Source organism: Glycine soja, chromosome 17, assembly GCF_004193775.1.
Source record: "Glycine soja cultivar W05 chromosome 17, ASM419377v2, whole genome shotgun sequence".
NCBI lineage: Eukaryota > Viridiplantae > Streptophyta > Magnoliopsida > Fabales > Fabaceae > Glycine > Glycine soja.
In genome coordinates, this window is record NC_041018.1 from 6,693,550 (window position 1) to 6,712,521 (window position 18,972).

An 18,972-nucleotide genomic window follows, 5' to 3' on the forward strand; every position below is an offset into this window, starting at 1 on the left:
AAAAAATCCTGAGTTGGATTTACCAGGAAATTCACAGCTTTCCGATGCTGGTTCTTGAAAACAGTAAAGCTATACTTGTCATGAATTGACTGCGTGGTATTACTACTATCACAGCAAAACAAATATTTGACTGAGTAGTGAGAAGCTATATATAACACCGGGAAAAAAGGATAGATATACATGCTTATTATTATTATTCTTTTATTTATTATAATGTCTTTATATAGTTATTATAATTTAAAAGTAATTTTTTTTAATTTTTATAATTTATATTTTAATTCTCTTTTAGTTCCTATAGTTTGAAAATAATATTTTAGTTATATTTTAATTATCTTTTGGTTCTTATAATTTGAAAGTGATATTTTTAATCTTTATAATTTTTATTTTAATTACTTTTTAATTATTATTATAAAAAAATATAAAAATAATTAGTTACAAATCAATTATAAATTATTAATTATTTTTCATTACAAATTATCATGTGATAAATTAGTTACGAATTACGTTAATATTTTTATAGTTAATTGTAATAAATAATATTAGTATGATAAGGACTAAAAAAAATTAAAATATAAAGCATAAGAACTAAAAAAATCACTTTCAAACTATAAAGATTAAAAAAGAACTAAAATATAATCTATAAAGACCAAATGAATAATTAAATATTATTATTATTATTATTATTATTATTATTATTATTATTATTATTATTATTATTATTATTATTATTATTATTATTATTATTATTATTATTATTATTATTATTATTATTATTATTATTATTCAGTAAAAGGTTTGTCCTGTTCCTTATGTTTTACGTTTAACATTAAGATGACAGTTTGACTTTTGATATACTTTTTTTTTATTCAATGAAATCATGTGGAATGCACTAAAAATGGATTAAGAACCACTTTATAAGAAGTGAACCCACCTGAGAAATGAGAAGGATATAATTTTTTTTTAATAATTAAATAGGACTATGAATTTAATAGTACTTCTAGTGTGAAATTACAATATTAACCAATGCAAAATCTTTGTATTTGAAGGTAATAATTATTATAAAAGTTAATGTTAATTATAAGAAATTAGATATACTTTTAAATGTTTATTAATGACTCATTCATTCTCATGAAACTAAATGCTTCCATTCCGCTATTAACGATACTCTCTCCATTGCAAAAAAAAAAAATATGTTTAAGTTTTTAACACGTATTAAAAATAATAATAAATAAGTTATTTATTGAAACGATTTTACTAAATTGTTCTTATTCTTCATAAATTTATTACTTATAAACCATTAGGTGACCTGTAAAAAAAGAAAACCATTAGGTGACCTGTAAAAAAAGAAAACCATTAGGTGATTAATAGTGGTGGTTCAAAAATTGATGGACACGATACTTAAAATAATTAGATTGATGTAATTTATTTAGGACAAATTTGGAAGAAAAGTTTTAATATTTCATTAGAAATTGAAAATTGAAAACATTACATTTTTTTAATGTTAAAACATCGGTCATTTTGAAATGGAAAGAGTATAAGTCATACCCGTTAGTTGAAAATATTACCCTTTGAATTATGAGTAATACTAAATATAATAATTACTAATTAAACCATCGAATGCTATGAATTTTTTTAAATAAAAATTAAATTATGACAATATTAATTACTATAATTAACTAGTTTCATAGGTCTTGGCAAATTATGTATTTGTTTTTTATATATAAAACCGAAAGTAGTATTAATTAATAAACATATATTATTTTATTTATCAAATTATATTCTTACCCATTTTCATATTTTCGATCTTAAAGAGAATCCTTGAATGGTTTGTCTTGAAAGAGAGAATACACCTTTTTGCACTCTCCCTTTTTCACATTCGTCGAAGCTGTTGGATAGAGGGAGTGGTTATATTCCTTTTAAAGTTTCATTTCATGATAAACTACCAAATTCTCGGCATACATTTTCCAAGATGTGATTGCATTGATCTTATTTAGAAGTAATCTTATTAACATATAGAGTTTAAGGATGGCGATAGGATCAAGCCTAAATGTTACAACAATGATAGTATGTTTCAAGAATAATGGCTATCATGGAAAGATGTTGTTATGCAAGGAAAATGACTAAACAAATCTCGCTAACATGATAAAAACACCATCATACTACAAGAACGAAGTGATCCTAAAATGGGTAAGAGATGTGGCAACTATGGTCATACTACAAGGAATGGTGGCCAACTTAGTAGTGGCTAAAGCATCCCAGTCAGGTAATAAAGGCAAGTCAAGCATGTGCATATGACAAGGGTGAACAAGCAAACCCTAACCATGAAAGTAATAACAAAAGCTAGAATCATCTTTACGAGCATTGTCTTGTTCTTATGCAAAGAAAACAAATAAACAAATCTTCCTAACATGATACTAGTGTACTTTTAAAGGCCATAACCATAATGATGGGGCGTCAATCAAGCGTGTCAAAACGGATAGTAATGAATTCAATATGTTAAATAACAATAATGGGGGAAATTAAGGAAGGAGGTGAAACTTTCGTTAATAACAAAAAAGATGGTGCAGTAATTGAAGGTAATTTATCTAAGATAAGTTTATTTTCATCTACCCTCATGTGGTTGGTGTTATGAGGGGGAAGCTTTGAGAGAGAAGGTTGTCCAGCAATTCAAAACTTGTTATATAAAAAAAAAAATCACATTTTCTTAATCTCAAATATAAGAAAATCTTGATTAAATTTGCCTCATTATATGTTATTATCTCTAAAAAAATATATTTTATTTAGTTGAAGTTTTAATTTCAATAACTCATTTTTATTCTTTATATCAACAAGATTTAAGAAAAATTAAAAAAATAGTTTTTAATTAAGAATGTTATAATTAAATGTGGTTAATTAACTTTCTTAATTAACCTAAATCATTTTTTACTTCTTATAATTGAGGCTGAAATAGTATATCATTCTCCTTGATACAATCCTATATACTTAATTGACAGAGGAAGCAAGACAGAATGACATTAACTCATTTGGTTACAAAGGAAAAGGTGTATAGGGTTTTTCATGAGCATGAAATCATATAAAGCTCCAAGATCAAATGTTTTTTTTAAGATTTTTCATATTAATATGGAGATCATGTTTGGCTTCTAGCTAATAAAAGAAGGCCTTAATTTGGAGATGATTTTTAAGAATGTCTTATTGAGATACATAGTAAAAAAAAAGCAAGAGACTTGTGATCTAAAATGTTAAGACATTACAGCTGCCACACACAAGGATCTGAATTAATAAAAGATAATTTTGCTATATGGTCTACAACTAAATTAACATTTCAAGTTTTCAACAACTCAATAAAAATTGAAGTCTAAAGTAAAATTTGAGAGAAACTTTATTTATTTTAAATAAAAAAATCATCTGTAAAGTCTTTTAGTTAACCTGTATAAAATTTTTTATTTTAAAAAATCAGTAATAATTTTTTTTAATAAGCATAAAACTCAAGCTATAATTACTTTGCTCTTTGGCCTCCCATGTCAAAGGCGAGTGACACAACTAGCTAGATAAATAGCTATATGAAAAAGCCTTGCAGATGAGTTGGTTAATGTCCACGTACGCCTGATAAAGAAGGATATCAGTCTCAAAAATCGTATTTTGAAAAGACCTAACTAATGCCAATTGCATATATATAGCACAACGTAATGCTAGAGCTTCTGTCACTTTAACCTCGTAAATATATATTAGATAATCAAATAAGTTGCTTATTTGAGTGACTTTTTACTTAATTCTTTTAAGTAAGATCTACCGTTTAAATTTTGTGGATTGAAAAAAAAGTAGTTAAAATAAGATATTTCACTAAAGATGATCAATTAAGTTTTTCAACGAATATAAAATTGATAGATACTTTATACCAATATTATAATATAAAAAAATTTATATATTTTAATTTATAATATGTGAGTAAATAAGTTTTTAAAACTTATAAAGAATATAGGATAATTTCATAAGTTTATTTGAGCCTTTTTTAATATATCGATAATTATTTATAAGAAATTCAATGTCATTATTTTGTATGGTGTGGGTGGGCTCACATTTTTTTCTTATTTTTTAGGTTTAATTACTCATTTAGTCCCTATAATTTATAAATATATTCATTGTAGTCCTACTGTTAATAAGTGGATGTTATAGTCTCTTAAGTTTAATAAGTAGATTTTTTAGTCTATGAAGTTTACATTTTAATTCTCAAAAGGTTACTGCTATTAAATTTTTTTTAACTCTATTAGTTAAAGAATTTTAACGACAAAGACCTCTTGAGAATTAAAATGTAAACTTCATAAGTTAAAAAATATACTTATTAACTATAAGAACTAAAAGAGATAAATTTAAAAATTATAGTAACTAAATGGATAATTAATTTTTTTTAATCTATCTACTCTCATACTTTCTTTCTTATTCACGGGCCCAACATCTAGTTTATAAAAGGGCTTTTTTATTAAAAGGGGGTATTTTTAAGGATAATTTTCTAATAGGGGTGAGTTTTAAAAAATAACTCAAGAGGGAGTAAGTCGTAACAGGTGTTACGACTTCTGAGTTAGAAGTTGTAACACTTATTATGACTTTCTATTTTTTTTACTGAAGTCGTAAAATTATTATCACTTTAGTTGAAATTTTTTTAACAACTTTGAAGTCGTAAACCTCTTTTTTTTTAATGTTTAAGTTTTTAGTTTTTTTTTTCAAAGTTTATAATTTTTTTACGGTTTATTTTTTCTAATTTTTTAATTTTTTTAGAAAATTATTTAAATGTAAAATAAATAATTTTAATTTTACTTATTAATAATATATTTTTTATGGTTTTATTATTTAAAATATGTTATATATTTTTAATATTGTTTTATTTAAATGTTTTTATTTATTTAAAATTTAGATAATCTATTAATAAAAAACATAATAAAATTTAAAACAACATAATTAATACATTAATATAAAATGCATAATACAAATGAAAGAAAAACATAAAAAGTATAAACTATATTAGTCATGTACTTGTTTGTATGAATAGTTAGTACGATTATGTCATTCACTTTTACACAAGGAACATTTTTAGGTCTATTTAGAATTGGTTCGTCTATCTCATGTATTCAAGTAGTGACTGACCTGCTTGATGTTTGTAGTCATTTTGAAGGTAGCAATGTGTTAATTTTCTTGTATCATGGCATATACGTCTTTAGAGTACCTATGTTCTGCCTTTATCATATTCATGATTTTGATGTCATTAGTAACAAATGAATCATTTATTTTATTAAATGTTTCATTGACTAAGGCAGTAATAGATAATGCTCGGGCTCCTTTCAAAACTAAATTCATACATTCGACAAGGTTGGTAATCATATGGTCATATCATTTTCCTTCATCGTAGGTTTGAGTCCATTTACTCTTGAGAATTTGATCCAACCAATTTGTTACTTGTGGAAACTCTACTCGCATTGCATGTAACTTTGTCTCAAATCGTGGTTTCTTCATCTCATATTCTATGCCAAAAGATAAAATAATGAGTAATAAGTATAGTGAAAATGTAATAAAGCAACTTTGCCTCGTACCCATATTGATGACTTCTTTTTTTGAGTCAACATTTTTAAATTGTTTGTTAAAATTTGATGCAATGTGGCGAAAGCAATACACACAAAACAAAATGAACTTGAAGATATAATCTCTGTTATCTGTGTGACAAAATTTGAGTCAATCTCATTGCCATGATTATAATTAAGATGATAAAATTAAAATGTAAAGTGTAAACAAGTTCAGAATTTTTACGAAGTTGGTCAAGTGAGGTCCAGCTTAAGGCATCAAATGAGAGTTCATGCTTTTGTTGTTGTCTCTTTAATAACCCCACCCATCGATCTTTCTCCTTCCACTCTCAGGAATTATGGTGAAAGGGATAAGACAACTGCATTCCTAGAGAACAAAGGGCCTGGACCTCTGGCAGATTTAGGGTCCACGAAATCAGCCCTATGAAAGCACCAGAATGGAGGAGCACAGACCCGGGACCAATTTTATTATGGCCACGGATCAGTACTGCAACTTCACTCATGGTGAGAATTTTGAACCCAACCCCCCTAATTACAATTGGTTTCAGCCTCAACTTTGCTGCAATCAAGATAGGTCACTATCTCCCCTCCCAAGTCCAACCAGCGGTCCAGTATGTTAGACAATAGATTGTTTTTCTTTTTGGGTTTATGGCCTTAGGATCCTCCACGATAGACCATTTAATTTTGCTCTATTTGAACAAAACTATTTTGTCTATACCAAAAATTTCTTTTTAAGTACGAGTTTTATAGATAAAAAAAAGGTAATTAAGAGAAAAATTTCATTCAAGATAGTCATTTAGGTTTTTAGCGAAATTTAATCATTAATACAAATAATAAATATTTTGTACCAATAGTATGATAGAAAAAATAAATTATTTTTAAGTATTTAATATAACGATATATATTTAATATTAAAATTTGATGTGATTACTTAAACTAGAATAACTTCACATCATGATGCTAAAAGAACAAAACTTAACATCCATAGCAAACCCTTTGATTAATTTGGTCGTTGTCAAGTTGCACATGCCTTCATTACAAAGTATACGTTTCTGATCCCATAATCACACGTTGAGGTCCAACATGGCAAAGTGTTAATTATTCCACAGTGTCTCAAATTTATTTGGGGGCTGAAAAGGCATTTGAATAATTCTTAATAGAGCAATACAAGTTAATTAAATTATGTAATTTGTTTTAAACGAAATTAATTCATTTTAAATTCTCGTATAAAGTAAATTTGACTTGTCAGTTTATTATTATATATAAGTTGACAAGTCTACTAAAAATCTTCTACATATAAGGCAAACTAATAATGGCCAACAAACACATAAAACTGGAAAGAATGTGGAGATGCAAAGAGAAAAGGAAGGAAGAAAGTTGGAGGTGGACAGGTGAAATTGGTCACAAACGACACTACGTACGCAATCATGGCTCCATTGAGTTGGGTATGTCCTCATTGTCCTGTCAACTAACTAGCTACTAAGGGTGCTTTATTAGTTTAATGAGTAAAAATCTCACGTGTCATATATATATACACATGGCATAAGCATAAGCATAACCATTCTCTTCGAAATATTCATATAAAGTGGAGTTGAGTTCATGAACTCAAGTCATACGACTCATTTTATGATTAATTTACTGAACTTGCGTTTCAGAAACTTAAAAATATCATAGGAATATTCCTTCTTCCACAACTATCTTCTCTTTTGAATATGATATACAGTTCTCTTGTTTTTTTCAGTGGAACGTGCATTAGTTAGACTTTGCATCATGAGATTCTGTAGCCACTTATGGGGAAGCCGTTGAAAAGAAAATTCGAAATTGCTAATGTTTCATTGAGCACTATGTATGTTGATCATGAGTTTTTTATTCCAACAACTACAGGAAATGTTCTAAATCTTTATACTGACAACCAATTATACCAACAAACTGCACAATCTACTTTGTCTGCATTTAGAACATGAATTCCGAAGTCATTAGGGGAACAAAGAATATTCATAACAAACGTACATAAAGCGTGTCAGCTCGGATATATTTGTCATTTTAAGTGAGAATTCTTTTTATCGTGAGAAATAAAAATTTGAATATCATCTAATTATACATAATGATTATTATTAAAAATTAGTTAGTAGTCACATATTAAGAAGTTATGTGTATTTTTTTTAATTAAATAATATTAACCATTCAAATAATTATCATCTAATTATATATATGAAAATAGTGCTTATTTCAAAAAATATAAAAAGTTATAAATCTAATTCATGCAATCATGCATATATGTAGATAGTAAAGATTAATATGAATAAATTTTGAGTTAGATTATAAAATGAGTAAAAAAGAAACAATTCATTCATTCATTTATGATATGTTAGAGAAATGCAAAAAAATCCAATCTAATCTATTTAATTAAAAGTAAACTTAATATTATACAGATTAGATTTTTAAAGTCGTAAATAATTTTGTTTAAATTAATATATTTATTTTTAGTTATATTTAATATACTGTTTTATTTAATATTTTTTAGATTTTTTATTTAATATATATATATATATCATTTAATATTTTTATATTAAATAAATCCTTATTATTAGAAAAGAAATATCAAACATTAAATAAAATATAAAAAAATATTAAACAAAATAACATAAAAAATATTAAATAAAAACAAAATATATATATATATAAACAATTAAATTAAATAATATATGAAAATATTAAATAAAAGAAAAAATATTAATTTAAATAAAATTATTTACAACTTTAAATCGTAAATTTTAAAAAATTACAAAAATCATTTTTTTACGATCTCATTAGAAACAAAAAAACAAAATTTATGACTTAAAAATCATGGGATACCTTATGATTTATCTCTTTCTTCGTATTTATTTAAAATTTATCCCCATTTAATAATTTAGAAAAAAATTACCCCTATAAAATCGGTTGACCAGAGTAAAAGGAGTTCAAACTTACAATTACAAGTGCCTAATTAATGGGCCACCATGATCTCAATGCATCAAAATGACGTGTTACACTCAGTTTCTGCCAAGTGTAATAATGTAATGTACATCAATGATCATGATCACAGCACTTTCTAATTCTAGGGTCAAAGAGGAAAGAATAGGCCGTAGATTTCCCGAACAGGCACAAAGGAACCTTGGACACAACAAAGTTCGGTCATTTGTTCCTTTTGCCACTTTAAATTTTGACGAATGCCATCTGCAGGCATACACATACATAATATAGTTCAACAACTAAAAAGAACCAAAACTTGGGTTTGTGTCCACTTAAACGTTGTGGGCATCATGTGTCGAGCACAGCATTGCAATTGCAATCTGCGAGCACTTGTCGTCTATTATGCATCCACTATTAGCAACAAACTAATAATGATTCAAATGCCTAACAGTAAAAGTATCTGTGATTTTTGAAATTTTTTGCTAAGATATCACTGAGCGGAAAATAAGTAAATAGTTATAGAAAGAATATATATTGGATTCAATTACTTTTTATAGGTTTCATGATGTCATATATAATGCAAAATCTTTTATCATTTTTGCTCTAATGATATAACCCAATTTGAATTCTTGGATTTTATTTGTACCAAAAAAATAAAAAATAAATAGAATTTTCTCTCTTTCAAATAACATTAAAAGATTTTTTTTTTATAACAGTGAAGTTTTTGAAAGTTTTTTTTCTAAAATCCAACCTCCAACACGAAGAATTCTTGAATAAGAATAATTATAAATTTAATAGACTAAGGATTCTTGAATTCAGGAACCCCTATTAAATATGTTATTACAAACTTAAAATCGTATCTAAATTCGGAGTTAATATAATAGTACAAAACTTTATTGTATTGACCATGTGACGAAATGAAATAAATTTTCTTTGTGTGTAAAATGCTGGAATTAAAATAATTCCTTAGATGAAAAAACTCTTAAGTGTTCTCTCTAATTATGGGATGTCAGAAAAGATGGGAATAAATTCATTATGCCCGACGAATTATAATTAAATAATACTATAAAACTGTTATTATATATACTGCTTATTATGTTTGATCATCACTCACTGTAATTCAACTTTCCACACATCGCAGGAGCATTAGTATTACCCAGCAGTGGCAAGATCATTCCCCATATTCACAATTGCACATTTGCCAAGAAAATAATTCGAATGATATTTTGAATTTAAATATAACTATAGTGAATTGTAAAGGAATAATTGACGGTAAAAAAAAAAATTCACTTTACCTAATTCGATCCCCAAAATTTCATCAATTTACACTCTTGAGGGATGAAATGATCATTTTCCTTTTAGGGATCAAAACATTCCCAGTGATTCTCAGGACTAACTTGAGTATTTACTCAAACTTCTTTAAGTCTAAAGTTATACAATTGTGTTTGGCTTAACGTTAGGCTGAACTGACACATTCTCATCTTGTGAAAAATAAGAATTTGTAACTTTTGATTCAACTTCCAAAGGTAAACCAAAAGCCCACATTAATTAGCGGCTTCAGTAGGTATCGTTTCATCATCATCATTCCTATTAGATGCTGGATCTGTTTTCCCGTCCTCCACGACGAGGCTTTTTGGTTGCAACTCATCTTTCAGTCTTTGGATCTCCTGATCCTTCTCTTCTAATTTATCTTGCAACATTAACACCTGCAGTAACACCCAATACTCACGCTATTACCTTAAACACGTCAATAAGAAATTCAACATAACAATTCCAAAAAACATAAATGTGTTCTTGGCGGAAAATATAACTAATAAGAAAAACAACTTTCGTAAGAAAATATAATTCTGAATTAAGGGGCGGAAGACTTTAAAAGAATTGATATCGTGTTTACATTTATTTCTTGAAAAGTAATGATATTGGTGGTATCGGTTTCAAAAATGTTTTTAATAGTACTTTGAGCCAAGAACTTTTTTTTTTTTTTGGAAAACATTCTCAGTAGGATAAACTTCAAAAGAGTGAAACTTTGCAAACTTTTCCTATAGAAAACTCAACTCTAATTTCTTCCAATGAAAGACCAAAAAATATTTTTAAAATTATAACAGAGCATAAATAAGTTTTCAAATGCCATTATTTGTTTCATAATTCTAAATTTTAAAAACCCGAGCTCCAATAAAAGTTATATGCTCATTTATCTAGTGTTTCATTTACATTTTCACTCATTAGAAACAATGAAATTTATTTCCTCTAGTTTGTTAAATCGTTCGATCATACTAAAATATATTTAATTATTTTTACTGTACATAAGCATTTATCTGTTTTATATCAGCATTTGTGATTCGTGAATGCCATATAAGCCTTTTCCTAACACAAGTTTTGTTCAGGTCCATAAATGGTTTTTCCCTACAACATCACTAATCTCCATTTCTCACATTGTTTAGTAAGAAACAAATAAAGCATATGGCGAAACAAACATGGAGTGAAAAATAACAATAAAAGGTAAAGGAAGGGATAAGGGAAAACCATTTCATTGGATCTATCCACATCATTTGTCAATCCATCCATATGCTTTTGCAACCCTGTAGAAAATTTTAAGGATTAAGATTACACAATTGCAAACGCATACAGAAAAAATAACAGATCACCAATAGCATAACTCTAAATCCCCCTAATCTCCAATTCTATGGACCAACAGACCAAAGATTCCTCCTTAAGAAGCATTAACATGTTGAAATGCCCCAAGTTCTGCACATTCACCCATAACAATATCTCTAGTACTTCAAATTTTAGTTTTAAGGTCCGCACAATAATATTATTTATTATTTATGTTTGTATTGCAACGAATACTAATCCATGATTATATGAATTTCTTTAATGAATCTGACAAAGTGACATAGGAAACTAGCAATCATTGAGAAGCTAGTGTAAAAGATCAAAGCATAATCAGATTAAATCACTCAACAACCAACCTTCAAATTGACTTCTGAGTTCTGCATTTTGGTATTTCTGCACTGAAAGTTTCATTGCTAATTCATGCATCTGCACAACCAATAATAATGACAAATAAATTAGGTTACATTAAGCTTTGCAGTTGTGTTAATAGTTAACTCATGTAACATTACTTCCAGTCATTGAATACCATTAAAAAAAAACTTCCATCAGCTCAACATGTTATATGTATTAAAAACATCATAAAGCACTGGCACACACCCACACACATTGTATCTCATAACTTGGGAGGAATTAGGGTAGGCAAAAACCAGCTCCCAGACAAATGAGGTAAAAAAGGAAGAGTAACAGAAGCATAAAGCAAATAATAGAGCATCACCTTGCCCTCAGAAGCCTGATTCCCAATCTCCTCATTTTCCTCCTGTAGGGTTCTACATTTAGCCATCAGCATCTTCCCCATCTTGCTTTGGGGGGTAAAGTTTACAGCCGCAATGTTATCTTGCAACTCCTTTACTTTTTTATCCTTTTCTTCAACTAAATTCTATTATGTTCAGATAAAAAAAATTGTAAGTCTTAATGGAATCATCACCAATGTAAATAATATGTCAATAAACTACTAAAACAAATTGCAAACATAAGCAGGAAATGAGGGCATGTGGCATATAAATGAATTAAATAAAGCATGTAAAATAATAAACTATCTAAGTCATCAAAAGAAAAAGATATCAACAAATTGAATCTGAGCCATAACACATCAACAGTAGGCATACTTAAAAGGTACACAAATTTCAGAAGCTTTGTTACGCTCCCTCTGGATTCATCACTGAAATTTGAAAGTGACTGCTAATAATTGCAGCTGAAAACCCCATTTATACATTAAACACCACCATATAAGTTATCCTCTCTGTCTCTATGGTTTGCATTTGAACCACATTCTAAAACTAGGAAGCTTTTTTACCCTCTTCCATTTAAAGAAAACTGTTCCATTTTGTTTTATTACATCCAAGGTAGTAAAATGTCTTCATAAATTCTCCGATGAACAAAAGATGGAACTACAATTATGAAATAAACAGAGCATTGTTCATCATAGAGGAAGACAAGATATTAATCCTTCACTATATCTCTGAGGAGATAAAACTACAACAACAACCCGAACTAACATTTTCCTAAGACAACCTCAGTTATTGCAGATAATCCCCACTCCCTTAAGTGTCAGAACTCAGAAGACCAAACTTGACTCAATAAAAGTTTAAAAAAAAAAAAAGAGTTTAATAACAAACCTTTAATCTTGTGAACTCTTCATGCACTGCTGGATCTAATAACAACCTCCTTGCCTGCAAATTAAATTGCAAAAGGAAATACAGTACTGCCCATTTCAGGGAGAGCTAAAAAAAGAAATTGATTTGGAATTTGTACAGCAACATTTAATTTTGAAGTTCCAACTAATACACATGTGAATATTAAGATTTTAACAAAGATGCCACAAATACAAAAACGATATTGAATTATATTAAGTTGTAAAAGTACAATACAGCAACCTTCATCAAATTCAATGTCAGTATATTATTTTTTGTGACAACTATTGAATTCGGTATGTTTGCAAAGAATATCCCAGAAGGATCATTTCCTAGAGTCAGTACCAGGGTCATTACAAATCTATTACATCAATTTAATTAAACAGCACACTGGCAACTGGCATGTTGTGATTTTTCTACAACCCACCCTTTTTTAGTTGATACACAATATCTAGATAAGTGGGCAGTCAAGATCCCCAAAACCCGGAACAGTTTACAGCTAATAGTGATCTCCTAGATAATTTAGCATTTTAAACTTATAGCTTTTTCCATGTAATACAAATGATTTTAACAATCCAGTTCTAGTAGCATACAGTAGCAAAAGCCAAATGGTCCAAAAGATAAGGGAAGATACAAAAGTAACAAAAAGGATTTTGCAGAATTAGAACCAAGAAAACTTTGCAGGTTTTATTTACTACAGAACATAACAGAAGCTCAAATCAAGGAAAACTTCTTGAGGAATGATCTCTCCTTTTTCAAGGGGGAAAAATATAAATCTTTCCTGATTTAAACTGAAATTTTAACTAAAGTCAATTAGGTTATAAAGAACTTTGCAAATATACAAAACAATGTAGATCATCATCCATGCTGTAAACTAGATATCTCTATTCAGCACTTGATTGCGTAAACATTTCTGCTAAGATGAGACGTATACAACATAAAATCCAATAAAAATTTAAGAAACAGAAGCAATGAATCAGTAAAACATTATTTAAATGGCTCAAAGAAGTTGGAAAACTATAGTGCCTTCTGAAATTAATTGATAAAGAAGAATGAAGAATGATCAGTGAAAAAAATCATTTTTAGAGATGCACTTAAAACACTGGACTATAAACAATACCTGCATAGAAGCTGGCTTGAGCTGAGCTTTCAGGTCCCGTACAGCAGACTGAAAAGTTTAGAATGCCACATGAACAAGATAAAATTAAAACTAGTACTAAATAAAATTTTAAAATATAAGTATATAAACTATTAAAATCTGTAAATGCAACTGGCTTTGAATCTTCTGATCAAGGAAACATGTAATCATATGGCAAGGTTAAAATGGTCCAAACAGAATGGATCAGTTTCAAGCTTTTGTTGACTTTAATACCAAGGTTTTAAAAATCGTACCAATCATTGAACCAATAAAAGCATTGCTTCATGGTTCATTGGCATTATTGTGAACTTATGATTGAATCATGGGTGAACAATTGATAATTAAATATACATTTTTAATTTTTAATATATACAAAATATCAATGCTATCAAATGACAGTTACGACAACTTCTGCCCTCTAACCTTCAACTCTCTCCCATAGTCCCACTCTTGAAAATTAGCCTAACATTCTAATATATATATAGATCATCAAGGTCGTCAAACATGTACATCCCACCCAGAATTGGATGGGAGGAGTTGACCAGTAAATCATGAAATTGTAATACAGAAAACAATATTCTACACTTAACAGAGAATTATATTTTAAAAAATAGATACACCTATAAAATATTTTGCACAAGTATGCAAAATACCTTCAAAATCACAACTAGCATTCATATTCAAAATACAAAATAGGTAATTTATATTTATTATGTGGCCCATTATCTAGTATCTCAAGGGAAAAGAAACTATTGGAGATCTCATGTTAAATATATTTTTTCCAAGGGAAAAAAGGGAATCTACTCTGGTATTATAGGTACACACAAAATAAATAAACATAAAAAAAATATGCACATGCTATAAAGAATAAGAACCTTATTTTCAGAATATTATTACCAACCTTCAACTCTGCTATCTCTTGTTCCCGTTTTGCAAATGTGACAATGAATGCAGCTTCCTTTTTCTTTGCTTTTTCAAGCTGATAACCAGTAAAAAGGTGAATGGGGTCAATGAAATATGACCAAAATATATTGAATTATTTTGAATCAGAAAAATGGAAAACAAAATCCTGAACCTGCTCTCTTAAAGATTCTTCAGATGATTTCAGAGCTTGAAGATAATTAATCACCAATTTCGGGGCTAGAAAGTAGAAAGAAGAGATAACTGCTTAGCTAAATATTTAAAACTTAGGAAACAATTATTAATAAAACCACATCATGAATAATAAATACACAACTCTCTTGCTTAACAAGCATAAACTAACCTGGAGTGGTCTCAGCAGGTATAAAAGGTTCATTTTGAAAAGAAGAATGCCACTTCTGAATCTCAGATTTTGCAGCCTCAAGTTCATTCTGGAATATACAATGATCCAGGAAACGTTTTTAGGAAATAAAAAGGTACAAATCAACCTATATGCAAAACTTTGGGCCAGGCTAGTAATCTTACTCAACTCCAACAGCTTAGAGTCTGCTATGTGAATTATCTCTAATCTCTAACTTGTATATGGGCATTCTTCTATCCCACATCAATCATAACCATAGAGTTTGTGGGTGTATACTCACAGAGTTAACAGAAAAATTATAACTAAAGTACGCTTCCCTTAATAACAGTAGTTCAAGATTTTCAAGCAAAAGCAAACAACATTATTTGTTAAAGGGGAAAAACATACTTGGCATGTAACAAGCATGTCCTTACAGTTCTGAAGACTGCAAAAAACGAGAAAAAATTTAGGCGCAAACAGTTTGAAGCAATTTTAAGAGAGTATAATACTAATACTAATATTCCACATTCCACACCAGCTGTACTGAGAAATACCTCTCGCGAAGAGACAAAATCATTCCTGTTGTCACACCAGAAGCAGCTTCTTCAGCTTTAGATTTGGCCTGAACGAGGAACAGCCCAAATTGCAGTTTTAGATTTTCATAACTCGAAATATTTGATAAAAACAAGTTATCAAAGATTGACTAACGATTACCTTCTTGTGTCCAAAAGGATCATTTTCATATTCATCCTCGTCATAGTCGGGAGATGACCTCTTATTACCTATAGTATCTACATCAGAACAATGAAAATAATCGCAATTCGCGCAATAATTACAACGTGCGTTTGAAAACAAAAAAGCACCACCTGAATGCGTTCCGCTAAAACCGCCTCCAAAATCAAAGTCCTGCGTTTGAGAAGAAAAGGAAAAATATTAAGCAAATTGCGCGTGAGAAAGCAAGTGGCGAGGGGTGAAAAATCTTGGGACTTACTTCGTCGAAATGAGGAGGCGAAGCCATCGTCAACTTCAAAAACCCTAGCGAAGAAGAGTGAAGAAACCGAAGCTGCAAGTGCTCACGAAACAAATTGCTGCTGCTAGTACAAACTACAACTACAAGGAATCAACACTTAATCGTTGAATCTGCATTCCAAAATTGTGCACTTGGTTGCTTGACTTGCTTCTCTCTCTCTCTTTCTAATGTAGGCAATTACTTAATGCACCCTATTCTTTTTTCTTGGTGCACCTCCAACTTTCTTTATATCCCCTTATTACCCTTCTTCTCTCAGTTTATATTAAATTAAAAAAATTAAAGAAAAAAATATTTTTTTAAATTACAGTTCAAACTGGTTTCCTGCACCGGTTTTCACTGGTTCTGAAATGGTCTAATTTTTTTAGCAAGCTGAGGGAATTATTTTCCATACTCTTGTCTCGGGTAAAACTTCTTGCACTCTTATTATTGTTTCGTGCGCTTCTCATTGTATTATGTAGAGCTCATTCTGGAATGTCATTTGCATTTTGAAATGGAATTTTCCTAATACAACGGGAAGTGCAGAAAGCAACAATGAGAGTGGGAGCGCACGAAGCAACAACCTTTTATCTCACCCACGCAGGCCCAAATTATTTTCCATCTATAGCCTTCTGATTCCTGGGCTTCGGAGTGGGTCCGAGGTTTTCCAAAACCGAAACCACTAGAAAAGGCCCTTTGTACGGATCACATGGCTTCGTAAAGATGAATTTGGGTCAAGCCCTCAACTAGCCGCAACAAAAGAAAAAGCTCCAAAATGAGGACTGCATTTCCTATAAAATTTTTATACAAATCATTATGTGAGGTATGTGTCATTTAATTACTTAAAATTCAGAAAGTAAAGTTTCTGGCATTTAAAATCGCAGATTTAGATTTCTTAAGTAAGTATCTCTTTTGAGTGTTATAGATTAAAAAAATATAATTGAAAAACTGACCAGAAAAAAAGTTGATGAATCAAAATAAAAAAAATTATAGATTATTTGACAAATCAAATGTTAATCATCCAAAAATTTGATAAAGATTTCATATTTATAACATTGATAAAAATAAAAACACAGGATAAGAAGAAAAGCATATCGCGTTAAATATGATTTTAGATATTCTAGGCATTCTTTTTGGGTTAGATGCCTCTACGTGTTTTTTTCATAAATACACTCTTCATATTCCACAGTAAAACGCACTTCGGCAATGGCAAACACATGATATTGTACCTGGAAATATTGTTTGTAATTCACTTGCCTCCTTTACCCACCAGTTAATCTTCTTATGGAACAACTCACGAAATCATGAGTTTTTTAAGAATTATTTGTTATTCTTTAATTATTATCATTATTTTATTATTATTGTGTTGCTAAGGTGGAGGTATATGCCATTGCCCATTAACCATTATCCTCAATCAACTCCTAGCAACTAAAATCAACAATTTAATTTTCTCCTTGGATTGTGCGGACATATTCTTTTTGTTTACACTTTCTGCATATGACGATAAAGACAAACAACCTTTTATTCAAATCTTACCATATATATATATATATAAGCGTTCCATGCCATAGGAAACATTGCTCATACTATAGATTATTAAGTTAATATTAGTTATATTATAGTTAATGATCTATGCGGGGTATAATTAGAAGGCGAAAAACTAGTCTGGGTGTGCCCACCACATCCATTTGTTCCGTGATTGGCTCGTGTGATATGGGTCCAACTTGTGGTGTATCACACGTGAGGCTAACACATATTAAAATGATGACGCATAACCAAATACATTCTCTATTTTCAGCAAATTTTTTCATTAATGTTGATATGGATGAAAACAAAAACACGAGCAGTAATGAATTATGATTGATATAGGAGGGAAAGTTTCAGGATTTGTCGGCATTGTTAAATTTCAACTTTGTGGAAGGCATACATACTCAGGTATTATGAAATTCTGGCTATTATTATTGTAGCGGACAAGGTTAGGGCCCTATGATCGTTTAGAGGTACTATATTGTTCTTTCCATCAAAGGTAACATTGCACACGTCACTTGTATTTTGTCTAGATTTATTCATCTTTACTGTGTTCCTACGGTTATCATTAAGAATAGCTAGCTAATTAAGATTAAAAACACATTTTGTATAAAGAAAATGCTAATCTTCTATTGGCTATATTAAGTGTGATGTGGTTTTACATAAGCTCGAAGGTATATAAATCTTTAGCATCGATAAAGTGGAGCTGTTGGTGATTTGATACGAGTAATCAAGACAATTAGGACTTTAATATATCCTTAGTTCTATATAATCATGGAAGAATACAAGACATCCCTAGATGTGTGGTGGATTTAATATTTTTTATTTATTTAATCGCACTGTAATTTCTGACTAATCAATCAAATTGAATCTATTCTCTATAGTAATGTTAGAGTGTCTAAATATCATTATCATATCACTTTAGCCATAATATGTTAATTTCCATTTTATGAAAAAAATGTATTAAAGATAATAATTTTCTATTTGATTAAGTTTGACCTTTAGGCAGCTTGTACGAGATTATATATTCTAATTTTATATTGTTGTTTTCATTTGATTACAATACATGTATGAATTTGATTAAGTGTAATTTTACTCGAAATAACTGACATATTGATTTATGATCAATTTCTTAATTTAATATTTTTTATAATATTGCTTTAAAAATATTTATTAACTTTATTAATAATTAATTTTTATTAGAAAACTAACTTACGACATTTAGTAAAGTTTCTTTTCTTAATCAGGATTTTTTTTTTCATTCCCAGAGGCTT

The 18,972-nt window shown here is 29.0% G+C and overlaps 1 protein-coding gene across 2 annotated transcripts; it reads right to left on the reverse strand.

Annotated features, from left to right (window-relative positions):
* Nucleotides 1–9,732: 9,732 nt before the first annotated feature.
* Nucleotides 9,733–16,330, reverse strand: LOC114391842 (FKBP12-interacting protein of 37 kDa-like). 2 transcript variants are annotated; one of them, XM_028352831.1, is made up of 14 exons: nucleotides 16,157–16,330; nucleotides 16,032–16,071; nucleotides 15,880–15,947; nucleotides 15,720–15,787; nucleotides 15,574–15,610; nucleotides 15,169–15,256; nucleotides 14,980–15,044; nucleotides 14,806–14,883; nucleotides 13,887–13,934; nucleotides 12,752–12,805; nucleotides 11,851–12,012; nucleotides 11,492–11,561; nucleotides 11,046–11,101; nucleotides 9,733–10,228 (listed from the first exon to the last, which is right to left on the reverse strand). In XM_028352831.1, the coding sequence occupies exons 1-14, from the start codon at nucleotides 16,181–16,183 to the stop codon at nucleotides 10,067–10,069; spliced, it is 1,023 nt and encodes a 340-aa protein (XP_028208632.1). In that variant the 5' UTR covers nucleotides 16,184–16,330; the 3' UTR covers nucleotides 9,733–10,066. The 2 variants fall into 2 exon arrangements, with proteins under 2 accessions (XP_028208632.1, XP_028208631.1); XM_028352830.1 differs by having other exon boundaries at nucleotides 15,880–15,956.
* Nucleotides 16,331–18,972: the final 2,642 nt, after the last annotated feature.